We start from the raw sequence: 23,493 nt of genomic DNA on the forward strand, positions 1-23,493 counted from the left end.
TCTTAAATAAAAATTGTATTTGCAGCCAAAACACCAACAGAGCATTCTGGGAATTGTAGTATTAGCAGTACATGAACTGTATAATACCAGCAGGCCAGCTCTAATAGTAATTTTGTATGGCTTCGCGGGCCAAATGTAATTAGGCTACAGGCCAAATTTGGCCCGCGGGCCAGAGTTTGACACCTATGTTCTAGAGTAATGCTGTTACGTTAACTAACAGCGACTCTAACTACAACTCTCTAACTACAAAGAAGTTATTTTTTTAAACTTCATTGTTAATTTTCATTCTATTTTTTCTGCTTTGAAGTGTTGAGTTTGGCATTTTGCCTCAGCTATCTTAGTTTGGATAAGCAAAGAGTGGATCCTCCTGAAGAACCTAGGACTCTGCACACTCATACAGTAATAACCCTTCTGTCACAAGGTTTCTCTCTTACTGTCGATTATCATTTATTTTACTCTGAATAGGATCATAATTTCCAAAACGCATAAGGCTGTGTAGTAAAAATGACTGGAAACTACTGAATTATATTATAAACTAAACTGATGTGTTAATGAGGTCATAAATCAGGTAAGAAATTGGATCATTTTGGATTCGTATGACCAAAATACTCCCCACCCCTCTGGTGGCCATTCATATACAGTCTGTCTTTTGTAGAGCAGAGCTGCAGACACTTTTTCTTGTTTTTCAGACATGATTTATTCATGCCCAGACACAGATTTGCTGCTGAGTATTTTACAGGTTCTTATAAATGTCTGCTTGTATTTATCTTGAAATGAATCTCTTGAATTATATAATGCAAGAATTTCACTCACATGTGCTGTACCAATGTACCTGCACATGTGATGTGACAATAAAAGTGATTTGATTTGATTTGCACGATGAAATCAAACCCTGAAAGACGGCAAATTGGGCTGATAGCCAACATGTTCTTCCCTCTGTGTTTTTGAACGGTCTGCTGCTACTTGATACACACACACACACACACACACACACACACACACACTTTCCTTGGCGTTCATTTCCAGCATACCTGTGGGGATGAGTTCACAAATCTGACAGATAATCAGAGGGAGACTGTAGCCACCGGTCTGTGTTTATGGATGACTATCTCATGTTTACTTAACACTCACCTCTTCACAACCCCCCCCCCCCCCCCCCCCCCACACACACACACACACACATACACACACAGTGACGGAGAAAGGACCGTCACACATTCACAGCTAACAATCAAGCTCTGAGTCACATCTTAAAAATGGCAGAACAAACCGAGATGGACAAGCAGGAGTTTTATGATGAACTTTGAGTCAAGACACAAGTATGCCTCCATCTGATGATTAACTATGGAGTAACTGGATGGAGAATGGGGCATCTGCTGCCTCTGAGACACACACACACACACACACACACACACACACACACACACACACACACACACACACACACACAGAGCCAGGTGCCCGTGAGGACTGAGTGTTATGCAGCATGTTCTGGCTTGTGATCTCCGTCCTCTGCATTCCTGAGAAAAATCAAAGGGCTGTGCCAGTATGGTGCATTTGTCACCACTGGTCTAATGCTGTGACTCCATATTGAATGTCGTGTGCCAGTGAAATTCCTATTATCATTCCAAATAGATAGCAGTTTTATAAAATATACTGTAGAAAGTAAATGGACAGTCAAGAACACGGCTGAGCTTTTAGCTGCTCTTTCACATTTAAAAAAATACTTCAGTAGAAGCAACTTGATTACTCGTTTCATCCAAGGTATGGATGAAACGTTAGATGGACTACTGCAGCAGAAGATCACACCAGGTCCGCTCCCATTAACTAAGAACAGGAAACTGAGGCTAAAATTCACACCCGCTCTGACAAGACTCTGTTTCTGCTACAAGATTCAGATTGAAGGGTCAGAATTTGCCATGATTTTCACGTTAATATGAACTTCTGACCTCTATGAAAGCTCTGAGAAATGTTTCCAGCACCTTGGTGGATCTGTGACATGAAGATCTAAGACAGCTCTGAAGGACAAAGGGTCCAACTTGGCACCAGCAAAGTGTTACCAATGAGGGTATATAGACTTACATCAAGGGTGTCTAACATAGATTAATTCATGGGGCACATACAGTTCATTTTGTGGGCTTGTTCATTTTAAATTTACATCTGAAACATTTGACGATCTCTAATAAAGTTGATGCCACCAACTGTGCTCCTAAAAGTCTGCCTCCCACTATAGTTTAGTAAAATGTGTGTGCAGCTTACGTTTGCAGGAGTCGGGGGCGGCGTGCGGTCGGTTGGGATCTCTGTAAAAGCCTGGCTTGCATTTCTCACACTGTCGCCCTTCAGTGTTGTGCAGACAATCGCAGATGCCTCCGCTTCGCTGGCCAGACTCTCGCCACGCTGTCCAATCAAAGCGGCAGTTCTGAGCGTGTCCGTTACACTTGCACTCTGGTGTGAGAAGAAGAAGATAGTCATCAAGAATGAAAATATCAGACTGGCAACTGGCTATATGTACAAATGTTTCAGAGAGCATTTGGAGGCTGTTCGTTCTGATATTTTAGTAAAGTATGAAGGTTTTCAATAACCTTTCCTAGATTTAAGATTTACAGGCTAAGTTTTAATACAAGAGTCCTGTGGTGGAAAAAGGTGTGAACAATTTTGTTTGACTCACTCCGACATTCATGCGGCGCTCCCGTCAGTCCATCGGCAGGCTGCCACGGTCTGTCGTTGTACAGAGGAGCGCAGCGCTCGCAGTGATCACCTGCAGTGTTGTGTCTGCACACACACTTCCCATGGACCTGTGAGAGAGAGCTCATTAGCAACAAGCAGCATGATAGACGGAGGTAAAGATGGACAAATAGCAGGAACAAAGAGGTCAGTGTGATGGAAAGGACAAGCTTCTTCACTCTCTCTTAACCACTTTCTTCCTTTTTTAATCGCTCCTATTCTCTTGGTCCAAAATCAGTGAATGGAGATTTATTGTTTGGCTTCATGGCTAGAAACGGGAATGGGCCTCAGCTCTGAAAAGCCTGCGTGTGTGTGTGTTTATGAGTATGTGTGTACGAGTGCAAGTATGCAGCGCTGAGAGCACAATAACAATCTCCTTGTCATTCCTGTGAGCTGGAATGCCATGCATGCTGGATAATGATTGAATGGGGGGGGGGGGGGGGGGGCAAAGCATCTGAGGAAGCTCTTTATTTGTTTGTGTTACACCGTGCAACTGCAATGTAGGACACAATTACACAGCAACTGCAGGGGTACACTCGCAATAATCAACGTGCACACAGGCGTGCAAAATAATTGCAAACGCACACAGATTCTTTGCACTCATTTCCCACGGTGTCGTGATGCGTCATACCTTGTCCCCGGTTCAAAAATCCTATAGGAGCACGGCCACATGCAGCATGCCCTCTGCCTGAACTGACCCCAGATCAGCCCCGCAATGTCGAGGTGAACACGCACACACATGACTGGTTTCACACACCGGTTTTAATCACACTAATAGGAGGAGAAATTGCACAAATGAGAGGTCCGGGTAATCAGGAGACATGATTACACGTTCAGCAAAGAGTAGTGATTAATATAAAGTGTGCAAAGAAAGGAGGGGAAAGAGGAGAAGCAGAAAAAGCCAGGAAAAAACTCTGGCTTAAGTCCACACGGCTGGTATTTCAACCCACATGTTTACCATACGGCGATATGCCATAGTTAACACACACCCAATGATGCAAACTCATCAAGACTGTGGACAAGGGGGGCTGGCCTGTCTGTGCATTTATGTACTTTTACACAAAGACCATTACCGGTTCCCAAAAGTTCCCAAAGAAGTACAAATATTTTAGTATTTGCACGGCAGTTATAAGTAAATACCACAGCTGTAGGTGTGCTTGATTTATCTCCATAACAGCTCCACAAAAGCTTTGAGACAGATGAAAGCATTACAGGCTCATTAACTATTACCACTTTATAAAATGCCTTTTCTGAGTTCAGGTTTTACATAGCTGAGGTTTTCTCGTGTTAAATGTAACATAACAAATAAAGGCCTATTACAGCTCTACCAGGGCCTGATGTGACACTGGACTGGTGGGCATGTCTTGCACCTTAGGACTGTTGACTCAGATTATACTTAAAACCTTAGGCTGCAGTCTCACAGGCCCAGAGACAGGAAGTCGTCATCTTCTCTCTCACCGGAGCCTTTTGGTAATGGAGCAGTGAGTCACCCAGACAGTAAATGGTGAGTGTAGCTGCCAGCAACCGCTCGCCAACCGGTCAGGAATACACATCCTTCCCCAGGGACCGGAGGTCACCAGCTGGTCTCTGGCTTGTGTTAATGAGGCCTGAGGTAGAGCGCTTGGCAGCTGACTCCAATCAGCAATTAGCTGAGGAGCGCTGAGGCTCCAGGAAAGGACAGTGCCTTTGCAGGATTGTCACTGTGTGGTTTGTGACGTTCATGAGAATACATAAAAATGCATAAATAAAAGGTTTAAAAGGCTTTTTTCTCCCTTCTTCTACTGCACATGTACAAAGTTACAGAACATTTTGGCTTCATTTATAGCTTAATCCTGAGCCAGCATTGAGCAGTGTCTCTGGGTCCTCTCAGAAGAGGAAATTAAAAAAATATGAATGTTGAACTTTTAACCAAATAGTTATTATGTAATCTCACTGTTAATGCCATATATTTGTGCACATCTGTAACGCTGATGGACATTGGAACAAAAGAAACCGGATAAATGCTGCAATGAGTGATACCCCTCTTGTATAAGGCCCATTGGAGTTAGTGTGAAAGACAAACGAGGCAAAGATTTAAGTGAGAGAAATGAAAACAGTCGGATGGACTGGAGCATTGCTCATTAGTTAAAGTGAGTGTGACCTCTGTAGTACTATTTGTTTAAGTAGGGGCAATAAACATTTTTGTTTATTACTTAAACAAAAATGGCAAGTTTACATTATAAGCTATAACCGAGCAAAGTGATCGAACATCAGACTGAATTTAAGGACCTATACAGTCGTCGTCTCCATCAGCTCTTACACCCTGCTTTCAGCTTCTCCTTCCTTGACACGTCTTCTCTGTTTTCACTCTTTCCAGTTTGATAGTTGTCCTCTCGCTTTCTCCCTCGTCGTCTCTCACATTTTCTCTGGCTAATTTTGAATCCTCCTGTTTTTCCTCACAGTTGCCGTCAGTTACAGGTGTATCTGACAGCTCAGGTGAAAGCAGGATTCATACAGATGAGGGGCCGTTTAATTTAAATGATTCCACTGTGTATTATTGTTGTCGGGACATCATTCACTCCTTCACAGCCTCACTGGTTGCACTCGTCTCTGAGCTGCTCTCGGTAGGTAATTACTGAAATTAACTGTTATTAAATCACCTGGAGAACTTTGCACTCCTTTTTTTCATGTTCCCATGGCTCACTAAAAGCCTGGCCATTATTTATTTTATTTTTTATTTTTTTTCATTAACATTTAGGAATCACTGTACAGTACCATCAACTTCAACAATTTGTTACTACACAAACTTTTTTTTTTTTAACAACAAAAATATCCATACAAAAGGGAAAAAAAAAAAAAACCCACAGAACAACAACAACAAAACATGTGGAAAGTGAGATTTTATTACCCTTAATATAACTAATATATCCTCCAGTCTTCTAGTAGTTAACAAAGTCAAAATCAAAATCTGGCCTGCGTTTTACTTTGCACTCCTAGCAGTTTTTTTTTAACACCAAAACAGGGTTTTGTGCCGGCATAGATCTCATAGATTGATATCTTTGGCCACTTATTTTGTGTGCATAAAATAACGTTAAAATGACAGAAAATTTCAACAACATAAGCTATATAATTAGGGGTGCAACAATACTCGTATCGATATTGAACCGTTCGATACAGTGCTTTCGGTTCGGTACGCATATGTATCGAACAATACAACATTTTTAATTTATTTTATCAACTTTTCTTCTGACAATGCTGTCTGTGTTGAGCGCTCAGTGGATCTGCGTTCGACTGCTCCGCCTAGGCTGCACTGTCGAGTGCAGAGCCATTGAGCGCAGCGCAAGCTAGCAAGACAGAAGCTAAGCTTGTTGCAACATGGCAACTACCTCAACGCTACCCGAAATTGAACCTCCCCCACCCTCATTCAGATCTGGCGTTAGGAACTATCTTGGTGACGTATGACCCTGATGGTAAGCGCATCATGGACAAAAGTAAAACAGTATGTTGGATGTGCCACGCAATGCTCAATTGGTGGGAACTAGTGCATTAGCGCAGTTAGCTTGTTAACGTGTTGACGCCGTCCAGCCCCACCCACTGGGTGATCCTGTTAACTCGTTAATGGAGATTTGCGGCATTATGGCATTAAAGTCATTTTAACGAGATTAACGCTGACAGCACTAGTGGGAACACAACGAATACGACTGCACATTTACGCCGACATCATCCTAGTGCAAAGACAAGTGGAAGCAGACAAAAACAACAAGCATGCATGCTACAAACTTCACCAGAGTCATTTAGACAGCCGTTAGCACATGATTCTCCTTATGGGGACCTGATATGTTTAATATGCTGCTGAGAATATAGCCCAGAAGAAGCGTATAGTATAGCTTTTATTTTTGGAAAGAGCCATTTCTCTGTAATAAACTCTTTTCCAAAGATGAGTGATTTCTCGATCAGATAGATTTATTTTATTTTATTACTTTGTTGTTTCAGCAACATTACATTTAAAAACTGTACGTTTGAGTTAAAATATATATTTATAATTTTAATAAATGACAAATTAAAAAAGGCATGAACATTTTTTGTATCGAAAAAATATCGAACCGTGACACCAAAGTATCGAACCGAACCGTGAATTTTGTGTATCGTTGCACTCCTAATATATAGCTATATATTTTATAATCTTTCTTGTGAAAAAAAAAAAAGTGGTGGAATGTTGCTTCCGTGCGTTTGAGCAGCTCTGCTCCTGTGGGTCCATAAATAAACTGTCTTATCTGTTTTATCCATGTTTTTAACTTCAGTTCCTGTCACCTGCATTTTGTCCCTCTCGGGATACAGCTTATCTTTAAAAAAAATTTCAAGTTATTAACTTAAAAGATGACTCAGATTAAAATTATTCTTCCACCCTCTCATGTTTCTGAAGTGGTTCCACACTTTTATCTTGTTTATTTCGGTCTGAGTCAGATGATGAGTTTGCAAACTTGTGGTTTGGTTCCTTTCACAAACAGAAAACTCAAAGTGAACCAAAATGCATCACTAAGAACCTGAGTGCATCAGTCTGGGTTGGATTATGATTTGAATCACGTTCCCACCATAAATGAACTGTTCTGGAGATCATCTGCAGCCAAACTTAGAACTCCTTTTTAAAAGGTGCGGTTGTTTTTGGTCCCCACCAAAGTTCGCACTGTGTTCAGGTCGGCAAAAAACAAACCCCATCAAGAGGCGGTGAAATGAACCAGAGCTTGATTCAAATGGACTAAACAGGATGTGTGAAACAGGCCCTGCTCTTTATTTGATGACAGCTTTTTCTCATTCACTTGCATGCTTAATGGTCAGCAGCTACTCTGGAAGTGAAAACTCATCCCAGAGCTCAGGGTCACACTCAGAACAGAGCGATCCCTGACAGAACTGATTTCCCCCTGACAGAACTGATTTCCCCCTGACAGTTCAGTTGCAGGCACGGGATGCCATTAAATGTGCTTGTGTTAGCTTTGTGGCTAATCACGCAGAACTACAAAGCCTCCTGTGGGTGGACGGGAGGACAAAACCAACAAACAGAGCAACCCTTCAGTCTCTCAGTGACTATCAGAGCCACTTTCTCTGCTGATTACGCCAAACAGGCACACTTAGAGCAGACAAAACACTGCATGCCTGAGAAAACGTGCACACCACACACACGCACGCACGCACACACACACACACACACACACACACACACACCATGTGTGATAAAAGTACACATTTGGATAGAGAAGTGAATACTGCATTGTTTGCTTAGCACACAGAATGGCAAATTTAGAAGTTTGCACATGTTTACAGTATGAAGAACCCCAAAAATGTATAACAACACACACACGCACACACGCACGCACACACAAAGCTTTCTCAGAGCGATCACTAATCTCTGCCCTCATCTCCTGTCCTGTGCAGCACTGCTTGTTTGGGTTTTGTCAGAAACAGCAGCTCTGGTTCGAAACGGAGACATAAAACAAACTGCTGATAGGCGGGACAAAAATGCGTTTATATAACCTCACCTGTGTGTTTACCGAACGTTCCCGCATGGCACACAGCGCAATCACGCTCCAATGACCTGAGGTAATTTTGTGAGGACCGTTAAGGCAGATTTACACTTCGAACTGTAACGCTCACGTGCAGCTAGAATAATACTTGCTGTAAAAAAAAAAGAAAAAAGAAAAAAGTAGTATTCTCCACCATTCTACATTCGAATGATTTATTGTAATTATCTTAGCATGCAGAGGAGGGTTTTTCTGCCCTGTCCTTTTACAGTCTTATTCAGACGATTTTTCATCCCACTGATGGAGGAAATCCTGATGAAAATACTCAGCGGAGCTACTTGGAATTTCTTGGCATGCAAACAGTCAGATTAAAAGATTGAAAGAGCTGTGGCCAATAAATTGTTTATCACCAGATTCATGGCAAAAATGCTCGTATCAGCAATAAAAACACACTCGAACGACCTCATTCATTTATCACACGGAATACCGAACACGTTCGCTGTTTCATATCAGTTTAAAAAATTAGCACTCTGGGTTTTTTCAGCTGCATGTCTCAAGGGGATATAACTTTATCATTTCATGCTCCGCTTGACTGATTAATTAAAAGGATAATACGTGGACGCAGCAGTGCCCACTTCACTGGGGAGCAGCTGTTTCTTGGGGTCTTCTTTAACAGGATGGAAAGAGTGGAATGGGAGAGAACTTAAAGCGGAGCTGTGGATTTACCAGTCAATCTATGTTACTGCTATCACCTTTGACCACATGTTGTGGGCAGTGACAGAAAGAATTAGATTTTGGATAAAAGTGGTGGAAGTGAGGCTCATCTGAAGGCTTGGGCTCACCTTATCAGGTGAGGAGCTCAGTCATTCAGGAGGGAGTTTTTTGATCCACGTAAAAAAAGCCAGCTGAGGTGGTTCCAGCATCTGGCTAGGATTGTTCAATTATTAGGACACAGTGGAGAGATTTTGCCTCCCAGGTGGTTTAGGAATGCCACCACGACCCCCCTGGAGAGTTGGAGGTGGTGGTTGGAGCCCACACCCGGATAAATAGATAGAAAAGGGATAGATGGAACCATGTAAAGTAAAGAATGGTTTAGTTTGTCAGATTTTCTTTAAAAAGTTTTATCCTTTTGCACCTTTGGACCTCTTCTAGCACTGCTAATATCTTTAGATCAGTCCCCAAACACCTGCATGTGCGCACCTGTGACGACTGTGGATCTCAAACTACTACAAAGAGGAAACCTTCTGTATCAGACTGGCCTAACTTTCACGTCACTGCCAATGAGAGCTTGGCTAGAATCCAGAGACCAAGTTTACAAAGGTTACAGTCTAAACCCTAAAAAGTGAGCATCAGATCAGGGATGATGCTCACTTTTTCTGATATTCTGGTTGTGCACTAACAGAAAAACAAAAAACAAAATAGGAAGTAGAGCTTGAGGTGGAAGCTCTACTTCTATTTTCAAAGATGAAGATTATTACGTGGATGAAGAAGACAATGAAAACGAATAAAATGAAGATGAAAATGAAGAAAAAGACAAAGAGTGTGAAGAAGACGAGGGTTGTGCCCTGCTAGTGTCAGATTGTTAAAGAAGAGTTCTACTTAAAGTCCTGAGACGTGTCAAGGAAGCCGTAGGTTTCTGGGGTCAATCCAAGAATCTGCCCACCAGATTTGGCTTCCTACAAACTCATCTACTTCCTTTAAATGAAATTCAAGATGAGGGGTGGCAGGTTTGATGCACCACAAAGGGTTGCAAATACAGTGTAAGTGGTTTGTTGCAGTAAGATCAAACGAACAAAATTTATCTCTTAAAATGATCCATTTAGTGAGAAGAAAATAAGTTTTTATTCGTGTACGGGCTACAGCTTTGATGTAGTACCACTGTTTATCTGTGTAAAGGCCTCTGCTCACAGGCTGCAAAGGAAACTCTCACTTTCCTGTCAGGCATGGCTGATTGCAGCAGAGCAGGCGCTCGGCTTCAAAGTCGTCCGGCTGTGTTTGTTTGTGGAGATCGCCGTGATAGGAACTTGGCTTTGAAATGCTTAAGGTTGATCTCCAGCAAAAACATTGTCAGTTCACACCTTCATCGACACACTCGCTCGCATCAACACCACCATTAAACCGCAGGTTGAACCGACATCTCCATCTCCTGCGTTTGTTATCACGCAGAGAGCGGCAGCCGGAGTCAAGAGCAGAGGAAGCAGGAGGGAATGAACGTGACCACTCCTTTAGTCTGTTTTCTTAACACGACTGCCAACATGAAGGGAAACAAAGCTTGATTTCTCGAGAGCGAGTGAAAAAACGAGCACATGGCGTGTGGCTACGTGGTCAGAAGAATCAAAACAAGTGAGACTAGCAACAGAAAAAAAGATGTACGTGTGTGAAAAAAAAGAGAAGGTGAATAGTGGTGTGATTAGCACTGGAATTGATAAAGATTTAAAAACAACCAAAAAACAGGCAGTAACCGGAGTTCGAGAACATTAACTTCTCTCCTCTTACCACATGGTTGGTCCGGTCTCTGATGGGCTGGTATCCCGGCATGGGGACACACTGATCGGCGTGGCCGTTACAGAAGCAGCTCCCCTTCACTATCAGGTCGTAGATGGCGAAGTGTCGGGTGGGGAGGGGTTCGTGTGCGGAGGTGAGGTCTTTGGCCTGGCAGGGACACTTCTGATGCTTCAGCAGTCTGATCCGGATGTTGGTCACCTTCAGCTGCTGCTGGCCCTTCAGCCCGTAAGGATCCACGGACTCCCACTTCGGAAGGGTTCGGTAGATCACCTGACATTTAGAAAGAGACAATCAAGGAAACAAAAAGAAAACAAAAATTAAATGAGCAAAACACCAAAAAATGGAAATTCCTCTATTTACCCACATCACTGTGATCTAATAGAACTAAAAAGTCATTTTGTAAGACATGCATCGTTGAAATTACAGCAATGATTGACACGGGTTTACCTTTTTCATGCTACATCTAACTGGATAAATGTGCTACTCATTGCCTGGGACGTCTTTCATGGAAAATGTCTTCCAACTTATTTTACAGCTTCAAAGGTATACTCTTCCTATTTTATTAACCACCACAAACACATTAGAACAGATTTTAAAATACATTTTACAGGCGTTTGTAGATTTTCAGGGTTTGATTGATTGTGAGGTGCAACTTTGTCTCCTTCCTTAAAGTCATGCATGCTCTGCTCTGCGGGTCTCATTAGGTGTATATACAGGACATGAATATCAGTGATGATAGCCCCAGAGCATAATGCCACCACCATACTTTACAGTTGCTATAGTGTTCTTGGTTTGAAAGCCTCACCTTTACTCCTCCAAACATACTTGCAACTTGCTAAGGGGCATTTAAAAAAAAAAAGATACTCGTGAGGGAGTATGTGTATATTTGTATTATTTGTGCACCTAATTGTTGTTTTCAGTTCAAAGACATCACTCAAAGCTCATAATTCCCATGAAAATGTATGCCCATGACGAGTGTATATAAATGTGATTTTCAAGCCTCTTTGGTTCTTCAGGTGTATTTAGTTACAGAAGTGGATAAATTGATATCACTTATGGCACCACATCTGTTACATTAAAGTGGTTTGTTTTGGTTTCATTCATGTACCAAACTTTGACCTTCCACCCGGCCATTATTGCTCATGTCCTCACTTGGTAATGTGGGTTCTGTGCACTGCACCCCCCCTTTTACACTCTCTCGTCCATGGACATCCTTCAAATTGAAGATCCCTTTATGGGCTGCCATCTCCATGGCTACTGCTGCCACTGGCAACCATCGCCGCTGCTGTCGTCGAGATGAAAAAGTTGCTGTTGGCCCCGACTCTCACTATGAAAGCAGCATGTGAGTTTGCAGTGTGCCGAGCTGTCACTGATATCATTGTGTGAGTGGTGTGTGTTTGTGTGCAGCTGATTGTTTTTCTTTGGTTCAAGAAAAACAACCCTGCTGCTTGCTGATTGGCTGGATGACTGGCGGAGAGTGTGATGGGAGGAGCACTATTAATTTCCCTGTTGTTGGAAAAGGTCACGAGGTCACAGCATTGTGGTCCGCAATTAAGAGAACACGACAAATAGGATGAGGGGCGCTGGTCCGCGGGAGAGCACGGAGAGCAGGGTCAGACAAAGGCGGGGATGGAGATGCAGCTCCACATAACTCAGAGCTGGACAAAAGCCTGCGACACCCTAGCGACACCACGGCAACACCAGCACACACATGCACCCACATCGACATGCACATAAACATACGCTGACAACACAAATCAGCATCGCCTGGAGCTTTTACTACTGCTGCCCTGGGAAACAAATATTGACATTTATAGATATGCTGATGACACCCATGTTTATCTTAATCCATGATACACACAGAGATGAAGCCACAGTCTCCTCAGGTTTGTGTTGAGGATACATCCTAGCAAGACAAAAAGGTTTGTGTTCAAGAACCCTTTCATATCATCCTTTATTGAGTGGAATACCACGTGCCACTAGTCGACTCAAATTTGCAACCTCAAGCTCTGAACACAGCTCTGACATCTTATTACTGTTAAGTTAGCTGTTAAATTTGTTTCAGGCCCCAGTCATGCAGGCCTAGAGACTGGTTGGTTACCCTTTGGCAAGCCCCGGTTGATAGAAAAAACAAAATTGTGTTGCTCAACCGGCTTGTGGGTGTTTACTTCCAGGTTTTGGTTACTAGTTGAATTAGGGAAGTGGCTTACCGTACTTACGGTAATGTTTTTGACTTGAGTTAATTGCTCACCTGTCAACTGTCATTTGGGTTTATACTTTTTTTATACATCCACATACTACATGAATGACCTATGAACCTAATCAACCTTTTGTTTTTTAATAAACTTGCTTTGCATATATGAGCTGATACACGTTTTGTTCATTTGAGCTCTACATAAGTACAGCTGGCAGAAATATGAGTTTACAAATAGTCAAAAAGACCAGAATATATCGTTAAACCATGCATGTCTCACAAGATTCCTGTATCCAACATGACAGATTTGAGGATAACATTTTAGAAAAAAATAAAACCAAAAAACCATCAGTGTAAATATGCCTGCACTGGCTGTTTTGGTCAGGGGGGGGGGCAAACTGATGCGTAAATAACTTGGTTAGTCTGCATTAGTCTGCATGTAGACTGAGAGTCTTTGCACTTTGCAGGATATCAACTGTTAATACACTTATGGAAGCTGAAAGCCGTGCTGAAACCTCATACCGCACTTGGGAAAGTTTTCCACCTGCCATTAAGCTATGTAACAAATTTCCGGCTCTGTGAGGCGGCAGGTTCACTGAAAACCTTTCTTCCTGTTTCAGCCTGCAAACTTAAAGTAAGCCTGCCTTTAACAGGCCTAATTCCATCAAAGCACTGTGGACTGTAATCTGGTAAACAGGCACAATGGGCATTGATGGAAGGAAAAAGACGGAGTAGGGGGGATGGGTGTCTAGCCAACAGTACCAACATCCATCAGAGCAACAGCACTTCCTTCCCAGCAGACAGAGGAGAGGGAGAGCCTCTACTGTAAGTGTTTATCTGAAAGGGCACTGATGAGTGTGTGTGCGCGTGCGCGTCGGCTGGTCTGCGTCCCTCTCTCTTCCCTAAGGAGGTCAGTCTGGACAACAAACACTCACATTCTTCCAGCCCAGCTGACCTCATAAATAAGACAAGCAGCTCTGAATACACACACTCTCTCTCTCCCTCACTCACACACACAGACCACCTTTTCCACACATTACAGGTGAACACGAACAGCTTTCAACACATGAGATGACATGCTTTCATGTTTGCGGGTGAAAGAAGAGAAGAAGAGAGCTGAGCATACCTGCTGCCTGTAATCGCTCCCAGCTATGACCCCCCCCTCCCCAAAATTCACCACAGCTCTCACTTATCTCATCACACAGCCTCAGACACTCACATGCAAGCAAAAAAAAAAAAAAAAAACCAAAAAAAAAAAAAAAAAAAAACACACACCGCAATCACACGCATGCATACAATCAAACATCACTCCGCTGATGTGTCTGCTATTCATCTTGCTTTATATTTTAGCGCAGTGGCATTTTTTCATTGACATTTCTGTTTCTGAAGGAGGGTCGGTACTCTGTGAAGCCAAAAAAGTTTCATTCTGCAGAAATAATCTAAAACAGCAGTGGAATATTAATTTCTTTTGTCAATTTAAGTGCATTAAGCGCAACCAGAGTCCAATATGACATCTAAAAAGCTCCATGAAAGACAAGCGATGGCATGTCTGTTCAGCGGTCACTGACGGTAAGTGAGTTTATGTAAAGTTGATTAAAAAGTTATTCAAGTTATTCATTTTTTTGTGATAACAGCCACAATATGCAGCTGGACCCTCCTGAAAACAACAAGTAAAGGTTCCAGTAAATGTTACAAAGCTCAAATTAAATAAAGGTGTTATTGAAGCCTTGGGAATTTGCGTATAATCGGCGACGTGGTGTGGGCAAACCTTGAGGGTTTGGTCTATTCCAAAAAGTTCCCTGTGCCCCTCAGAGAGGCTGAGATGGTTTGGACATGTGCACAGGAGGGATAATGGATCTACTGGACAAAGGACGCAAAGCGGTTGACCTCAGAGGACATTCATGGACGTAGCAAAGGAGGACATGGAGAGGGTTGGTGTGACAGAGGAGGATGTGAGGGACAGGGTGAGAGATAGATGATCCACTGTGGTGACCCCTAAAGAAGTAGGTCAGGAATAAGTCACATCTTAGTGCATCCGTAGTGAAAGAGGACAAAACAATTCCCACACAAGCAAAGTGGCTGATGTTTTTCAAGCATAAGTGAAAGTAGGACTTTTTGAAGAACCCTTCATTATAAAAAAAAAGTAAAAGCCGAATTCGTGATCTTTTTCAAATCAAAACTGGAAAAGAAATCCAAATCTGAAACTCTGCACTCATAGTAAGCAACCACTGCAGACCCATTGTGTGGTGAGGTCATGAATCCACTCACGCACGATGTCTCTTCTGCTTTGTTTACTTCTCTGCAGCCTGTGAGGGTGGCCACATGTATGTTACTGCCCCCTGAGGTACTGTTATCAATATATATTTTAACAGGTTTCTGACTTTTAATTGAAATAGTACCTGAGTGCAGGCCAACTATGAACATAACTGTGAGAACTTAGTATTTATGAGACAACAAGTGAGATTAGCATGGAATAAAGCTCTATATTCGTACAGTACATACATAAATAAGGCTTGTTGTCATGTCGTGACCTTGACTGTCAGTAGAGATGATGTAGAAGCAAAAACCAAAAGGTGCACAGACGGTGTGAGCAGCTGAGCAGCAGCAGCTGGTCTGTCAGTGCACTACTTAACCTCTTTCAACCCCAGGGTCATCAGTGGAGAGGTTAAAGGGCAAACAGGTCATGCTCCTAGCACAGGTTGCTCACCCAAACAAGCCGGAGAGACGCAGGAGACGGAAAACAAGCTGCTATTTTCAAACCTTCACGCACAAAAGGAGATGGAGAGGGGAAAAAAGACCTGAGAGCCTCACGGAAACACCTCAGAGTAGCAGGGAAGAGTCCACATTTTATATGAAAGCGCTGCAGGGGAGCCCGGCACAGCATCGGGTTTGGCATGTGCCTCAGCACACATCTGCAGAGCAGCTCCCAACACACACTGCTTCAATTAAACATCAATGGAGTGCAGGAAGCCCTCTCGTGCTACAGTCAAAGTACGCCTATTAAACACTCAATCATGCACTCGGGGAGCTTCCCCCCACCTGGCTTTCCCTCTGCTCGGCGTGCTGTGTGACTCTTGAATGTTGCGTGACTTACTGCAGAAAGATCTGACTTTGCTCCAACAGGAGGGGTTAAATGATGGAGAGGCTGCCCTTCAGGATTGGCTGTTAAGTAGCTCGCTTTACCTGTCACCCGTGACATCATTAGCACTTCATTCATGGAGGAAGAAAAAAGCTGCACGACGAGCAGGAAAGTCTGTCAGGCCTGCAGGTGTGCATCCGCGCTCCTTCCCACCTGCGCTAACCTGCTATCCGAGCAAGCTGGCGGTGTTTGGACTCGGAGGAAAGGTGGGAATTCGAGACCTGATACAAATCTGATCATCAAAACTGCTTCCAGAAAGAAAGCAGGCCAGTCGAAGAACAGTAACAGTGCAGCCTTTAAACTTCAAACTGTTGCTGTTATCTACCTGCAGAATTTTACTTTTTTCTGCTTCAGGCTGTGCTTTCATGAGGTTTCCCTGATTGACTATTTTCCTCTTGAGGCTGTAATCATTATGATTTCAGAAGGAAATGATCTACGCTCTAGGTCATCTTTGTACCTGCTGTGAATAAATTGGAGAGACCACCGGGTTGCTTATTTGTCAGGAACAACCAACAAAGAAAACTTTGGGTTTAAAAATGTGTTGGATTGTGTGTTTTAAGAACCAGATGAGACCACCAACAAGCCATAAAACCAAGGTCTCAGAGTTTCACAGAGACTTAGATGTCAAAATGTAAGTCGTGATGAGGACTGTTTTCAGTTCAAAGACATCACTCAAAGCTCATAATTCCCATGAAAATGTATGCCCATGACGAGTGTATATAAATGTGGTTTTCAAGCCTTTTTGGTTCTTCAGGTGTATTTAGTTACAGAAGTGGATAAATTGATATCACTTATGTCACCACATCTGTTACATTAAAGTGGTTTGTTTTGGTTTCATTCATGTACCAAACTTTGACCTTCCACCCGGCCATTATTGCTCATGTCCTCACTTGGTAATGTGGGTTCTGTGCACTGCACCCCCCCTTTTACACTCTCTCGTCCATGGACATCCTTCAAATCAGAGGGCCCGGTGGCGCCAGTGGCTGGCAGCCTCGCCTCTGTCAGTGCGCCCCAGGGTGGCTGTGGCTACAATGTAGCTGCCATCACCAGTGTGTGAATGGGTGGATGACTGGTTGTGTAAAGCGCTTTGGGGTCCTTAGGGACTAGAAAAGCGCTATACAAATACAGGCCATTTACCATTTGTAAACTGACTGCGGCAGGTGTTAAAATGGAAACACACAAATGCTAAAACATGTTGCCAAATATAATAATTTTCTCTTTCATGTCCAATAAAATGTGGCGTGTAGCGACTTTCATCTGATGCACAATGTCCAGAAAAAGCAAAATCAAAATTTAATTCCAGTGAGTCCCATCTGTGCTGCTGCAATCTGAAACATTAAATTTTATCCATCACAGAGACTGTAAATCCCTCTGAGATCTGCTATGAAAATAAACCTCACACAACCTCTATTTTGACATATACTCCCAAACTGGACCCCAACCAGGTTATAGAGACACTTTAAATGATTCTGCAGTCTGCTAGAAATGTAGCTCTGTTAATGCAATACAGGTGCAGTTTATGTTTTTTCCAAAGATTTATTTACTAGAAGGCTGTGAGCAGTAGACCCAGGCTGATAAAACTAAGAAGACATGGTCAGAGAGTCATTTCAGGACTCGGTGACTGAATTAAGAAAAGCAGTTGCATGTGAAAGGCACAGAGGAACCTTGGGTGCTGGTATCGATGTTACTTTGACACATCCCATCCACTTAAACACTGCAGCTCCAATTGCAAGACACTTCCCACCAGAAGCGAGCACATAACACAAGATACACATAATCCTCAGATCCCAATCCAATCAAGCATCTGCAGTATGCACCAGAACGAGCCCAATCAACAGCCCTGCCCCCAACGGGACTCCACTGCCAGCGCCTCAGTGCCAGACCCACAGGAAACCCCCAAAGGTCCATGCCCTGACGTTTCAGAGCCATTTTGGCAGCACCTAAGGGGATTTTTTTTCTATAAAAGCTCCTGTGTTAAGAGGAGATAAAAAAAATACCCCGTCTTTGAATACTGTGTAAGAGATATGTTTGGCTTCTCTTCTTTCCATTGCCGTTATATGCTGGGATCCTGGATCTGGAGCATAGTCAGATGACACATTCTGGGGACAGGAGCCAGTATTTTGGGGGTTTCTGGGAGAGATCCAGGCCAAAATGTCCCATTTCACGCATTTGTTTAGAAAGCTAAACTGCAGTCAGATGACAGCTGATGGTTCGGAGATTCCCATTTGTCTCTAAACTGCTTTACTGATCCCTACAGATTCTGCATGCTCATATTCAGAGATTATATGCAAATTAACCCTGCTCGTCTTCCTGCTTTGTGGGAATATGGAGCTAGAGTTGATTTGAAATAGAATAATTCTTTATTCATGTTCAGTGTGACTGATGTCATAAAAACCCCCTAAAGACTTGGAGCATCGCCTCACCTCTCCGCGGTTGCAGGGGTAGGCGCCTGAGTACTTGGACGTGCAGGTGGCGCCATCCTGGCCAATGCCTGCCTTTCCCTCTTCCAGCCTGAAGGCAGCGCTGCAGTTGGTGGCGTAGTACTGCATCATCCTCCAAGTTCTCCCGAAGTCCTGCGAGCGCTCCAGAGTCATGGCGGCAGGCCTAGGTGAGCGAAACACCAGGATGAGATGCGTGAAGTAGAACTCCGTCTCCAGGTCCAGCTGCACAGTCTCCGACTCCACCCCTCCAGCCGACTGCCACCAGGTGTTCGGGTGACGGAAGGAGGAGTCGGACATGGCCCCGGCCAGATGGGACAGGTGGGGCAGGCCGGCGTTGCATTTGGTGCACTTGGCGGGGCTGCAGGCCAGGTTGGCGTCGGGGTCGGAGTAGAAGCAGTGGAGCTCGCTGCCGTTGTTGCCACAGACGGTCTGCGTCAGCACCCTGCGACCCAAGGCAAGGTTCCCCATGCGGGGGTTGCAGGCGCGGTTCTCACAACGGGGGGCCACGCCCCCATTAAACACCACCTCAGACAGACCTGCAGGAAGAAGGTTTGCAGAGAAGGAACTTTACTATGGACTCACATGACACCATCCTCAGTCACTTTAAAGGGTTACTCCACCCAAAAAAACAAAAAAAACCCAACAACCCCAAAACAAAACACTGACCTTTACCAACACCTGGCCATGTAGGTGGGATTATTTGACTAAAATATTAAAAATAATGGTTCTCACACCATCATTAAAAGTAAAATTTCTCTCCCGAGTCCAGTTTACTCTGCAGAAAAACAATATCAGCAGTTTCTTTGGGACTACTGGCAAAAGTAAAATGAGTTAAAGAGAAGGGGAAATACTTTAAAGACCAGATTAAATCCAACCGGAATTATCTGCTTGGGTAGATATCACCCAATAAAGACATATCAGTCCATCTACAAAATTGGCCCCATTAGTGTAAAAAAAAAAAAAAAAAAAAAAAAAAAAGCAAAGAGCCATGGATCATCTTGAAAGAAAATTAATATTTTTCTCAATTTTTCCAGTAAAACTAAACATTTTCCTATTATACTTAGATTTAAATATTCTGTTTGTCAAAAAGACACAATCTCTCTTTGTGGCAGTTTTTGTCCATTTGTGGTCTTTTTTCTCACCACATTCTGGATGATTCGCAGCTCTTTCAGTGGTATATTTAACATCTTTGAGCCTCTTCTGTCTGTATTTCTACCTGTTTTGCATCTTTTCCCGGTTTTATTGGGTTACTTTCACTTTTCCTGGACTCTCATTCGAACAGAAACCAAACAAAAACAAAGTGTGAAACTAAAGCTGGGCTAACGCTTTGTTTTCGGTGTCAGTGGACCAAAAATCAAACCAGCCAAAGAACAGTGAACAGACACACCTCATTCAGTCTGAGAGTGAGTGGGGCAGCTGAGAAATGGGCTGTGTGTATTTGTGTGTGTGTACACAAGTCAAGTGTTTTACCTCGATCGGAAATGTTATGCAAAAAGGATAATAGAGGCATTGTGCACCTGCCTGCCACGGACCGCAGGCAGCGTGGACTCTGACACAGATAAAGTTTGGCAGCTCGGGGACGATGAGCAGCATTCAGACGCCTTCCAGACGCTCTACAACCCTAACCCTCCACCCACTCCACCCCTCCGGGCAAATAGTGTCATCCCCACTGTGGATTTATTACTTTAAAACCTGGAGCCCTCTACTGCTTCTGTCATGTGCAAGACCTCACAGATAGGCTCACATTACATTTTACAGGATGAATTATTGCATATTTGCACTTTTTATAGGTGGATTTTCTTTGTTAGGCGGTAGATCCATATGAATTATGTCACAGTGTTGATGGGGAGAGAATAAATGGATGTAAAATAACAAAAATCACAGGTTTTACAGGAAATTGAATATGCTTTAATCAGAAATAACTCAATTATTCAACTATAAATCACAATATCTGCTCTTTGAAAGGGAAACACTGAGGATGGGACACATCCTCTATTGTTCTCTTTCTTCCTGGAGGTTAATATAAAAGCTGATTATGATCATCTTTCAACATATGTGTGTTAATTATCTTAAACCTGAGCAGTGAGAGGTTAAATTGCCCCAAATTTCAAGGGAGTTCTGCATTGCTGCACTTGCCACGGAGACATTGTTGCCCCAGTGGCAACCCCCCTAATAAAATTTTTTTTTTTAAAAACATCACACTGACCTGCATCTGAAAACACAGCCAGGCTGACCACGAACAAGAAAAACATATCTCCTCTGCTGTGGGAATAGACCAAGATATGTGGGGGAGAAAAGCGAGCCAGAAAATCCGCTGGAGTTACTCAGAAATCAGGGAGCTCATCCACAGTGGCAAAGTTTAAAAAAACAAGGCAAGTGCGCAGGGTTCAGCTCCAGTGTGGACTTTCTCTTTCACTCAGCTGCGATCCAACAGGGCGATGATAACTCAGCCGTATGAAGGAACAGCATGATCCCGGACGGTGTGAGGTGTCCCGTAGAGAAAGGAGGAGGGCCGAAGAGGAGGAAGAAAAGTGAACGGGTCTGCCTGGCTCGTCTGCTGCTCCGGGACCTGCGGCGTGGTTCATCTCCCTGCGGTGATCTGCCTCTGAGGGCGCACGGAGACGCAGAGGAGGTGCGGTGACAGCGCTGTGCGCCAGCTCCGCCTCTCCCTCCGGATTTTTCTGCGACTTAAAGGAACATTCCAGTTTGTGCTCCCAGCCTCATCTTCGCACCAGCGGGGTCCCGGCACGAGGACCCGGGACCACGCGGGGGGGACTTTATGAGGAGTTCAGGGAGTCCAAACTTCCTTTAAAGGCGCATTTCCTCACTTCTTGACATGCAAATTTGGATGCTCATATTAAATATATGACTTTCAATTAATGACTAGCATCTCAAACGCACTCCAACCTAAGAAAACACCAGCAAGTAGAAAAATAAAACACAAGATGAAAAAAAAAATCGGGAAACAAAACGGAAGTGATTTAGTGATTGTGGAGAGACAAAAAACAACAACAAAACAAACAAATAAACAAAAAAAAAACGTGACTGACGCTGTGGAAGTTTCAAGCTAACTGTAAACGGCTAATAGCAAACACAGTATAACACGAGTCATGTGATGACAAAACACGCATTACCTGCATCTGAAAACCGCAGTAAACTAGAAATATGTGGCTTCTTTTGTGTTTTATTTAGTTCATTGTTTCAGGTCAACTACCCAACAATGTATATTTTACAGTTTTAACCTCTGAAACTGTGTTTTCAATGTTCACATCTCTTTATGAAGACCTACCTCACTGCTTCCGTTGGTGGTGGTGTTGAGAGGGTATGTAGCACCCAAGTGCTGATCAAATGCACTTGATTAACCAATTGTCAACAAATCTGAAAAGTCCTTCATAACAATGGAAGACAAAACAATTATTTCAAGTTATTGCTGCTAATGGTGGTTCCACAAGCTGCTGAATCATGGAATGTACTTATTTTCTCACAGGACTGTGATGGGGCAACAACTGCCAGTAAAAAAGGATTTATATGTTCAAGAGAGCTAAAAGGAAAACAAATGGTTTTACATTTGGCAAGACTTACAAAATGACAGTGGGAAACTATTTGGGCACAGAGGGAATCAAAACTAGAAGATCAGTCCAGGATCAAATTGTAGGCACAAAAAAGGAAAGCTTTCATATGCTGTAATTTGCTTTGAAGAGTCACCATTCTGAAACAGACTTAAGAAACTTGAAATTTTACCCAGAATGCAAAGTTCTCTATAGTGAATCATCAGAAATCAGATGAAAGTGAGGTGTTGCTGTGCATCACTGGCTTCAGACTGCAGCGATGTAAGACATGATCTGATTTTGGTTTGACGCTGTGACACTTTGAAGTGAGTTTGATGATTGCCCACCACTGGTCCTGACAGGGTTTGGACCCCCTGAGGGGACCACATAGACCCTGATGATGAACGGACCACATGAGTGCTCACATCCACATTTCTGACTAATTGGCTTTGGATGCAGAAGCTGCGTGAGCTGCTGAGGCACTTCAAATTACACCCTCTGGTTGCTCTGCCGACCACGAGCCTTTGTAGACGACATCGCCAGTGTCCATAGAAAACCAGTGAAAGATCCAGTTAAATACTCATCCTGCTTTCCACATCATTGCTGCCCATAAAAAGAAGAGGGGAAAGCCCCCAGCTTCCAGCCTGCAGGAGTGGCTTCAACAGCGTGCAGGCTGCAGGGCGCCTCCCTGTGTTCAGCAGAGGTAGAACGCCGATTTCCTCTCAGGCCCATTTGGCTTAAGCTCGACTGAACCCAGCACGGCTCTGGCTTCTCTGTCTGCGGTGTAATCGGACCGTGACCTGCTTTCTAAGCACCTGACCCTTGTCCAATAAGCAGTGAGCCAAGTTAAACTATCTCACCTGTTCACTTTGTTCTGCCTGTCCTGGTTCAGTCACCGCCCGCCTGGCTCTTTGTGGAGGAGAAAACTTTGTTCTTTTCTCACGGTTTTAAACAGTTTCCAGGATTTAGCTCCATAAAGACAAGAGAGATGTTTTCATCTTCTCAGCTTTTGGGCAGAAAAGTCAATGAACAAGTCTCCAATAATGCTCTGTGGTCTTCTTAAAGCTCTTTGTGGTCACTTTACATCTATTTAGGGCAGTTTCTGTTTAAAGTCATTTTATCATCTCCATTGTTGTTTTTGGGTCAGTTTTGGAGCTCTTTGTGTTGGTTTTTCTCAGTTTGTGCTCATCTTTCACTCTTTTTGTTGTATTTCTGGATGTGTTTCAGGTTATTTTTTAATCTAGTCATGTTGTGTGTCTTTCTAGTCTGTTTTCCACCACCAGCGCCACCAGTGAGCAATGGATGTGTTGGTTACACTGGAGGAAGATCATAACTTAAATTATTTAAGGGTTTGACAATTTTATTTAAATAAAGCTAAATTTGTAACCAAAAAAAAGAAGTTTTGATAAATGTTTAAATTGCTGAGGAGCTTATAGGAGTGTCATTA

The 23,493-nt window shown here is 43.3% G+C and overlaps 1 protein-coding gene across 1 annotated transcript in view; it reads right to left on the minus strand.

Moving 5' to 3' along the window:
- The window catches only part of ntn4 (netrin 4), a 31,187-nt gene extending 10,082 nt beyond the window's left edge, over nt 1-21,105 (minus strand). The window contains exons 1-5 of the mRNA XM_026147475.2: nt 20,705-21,105; nt 18,481-19,034; nt 10,716-10,994; nt 2,669-2,795; nt 2,260-2,445 (exon numbers count right to left, since the gene is read on the minus strand). Coding sequence (XP_026003260.2) covers nt 2,260-2,445; nt 2,669-2,795; nt 10,716-10,994; nt 18,481-19,034; nt 20,705-20,750 — 1,192 coding nt within the window. The 5' untranslated portion in view covers nt 20,751-21,105. The remainder of the gene's footprint in view (nt 1-2,259; nt 2,446-2,668; nt 2,796-10,715; nt 10,995-18,480; nt 19,035-20,704) is intronic.
- Between the last annotated feature and the right edge of the window lie 2,388 nt (nt 21,106-23,493).

This window comes from Astatotilapia calliptera, chromosome 17, assembly GCF_964374335.1.
Source record: "Astatotilapia calliptera chromosome 17, fAstCal68.1, whole genome shotgun sequence".
NCBI lineage: Eukaryota > Metazoa > Chordata > Actinopteri > Cichliformes > Cichlidae > Astatotilapia > Astatotilapia calliptera.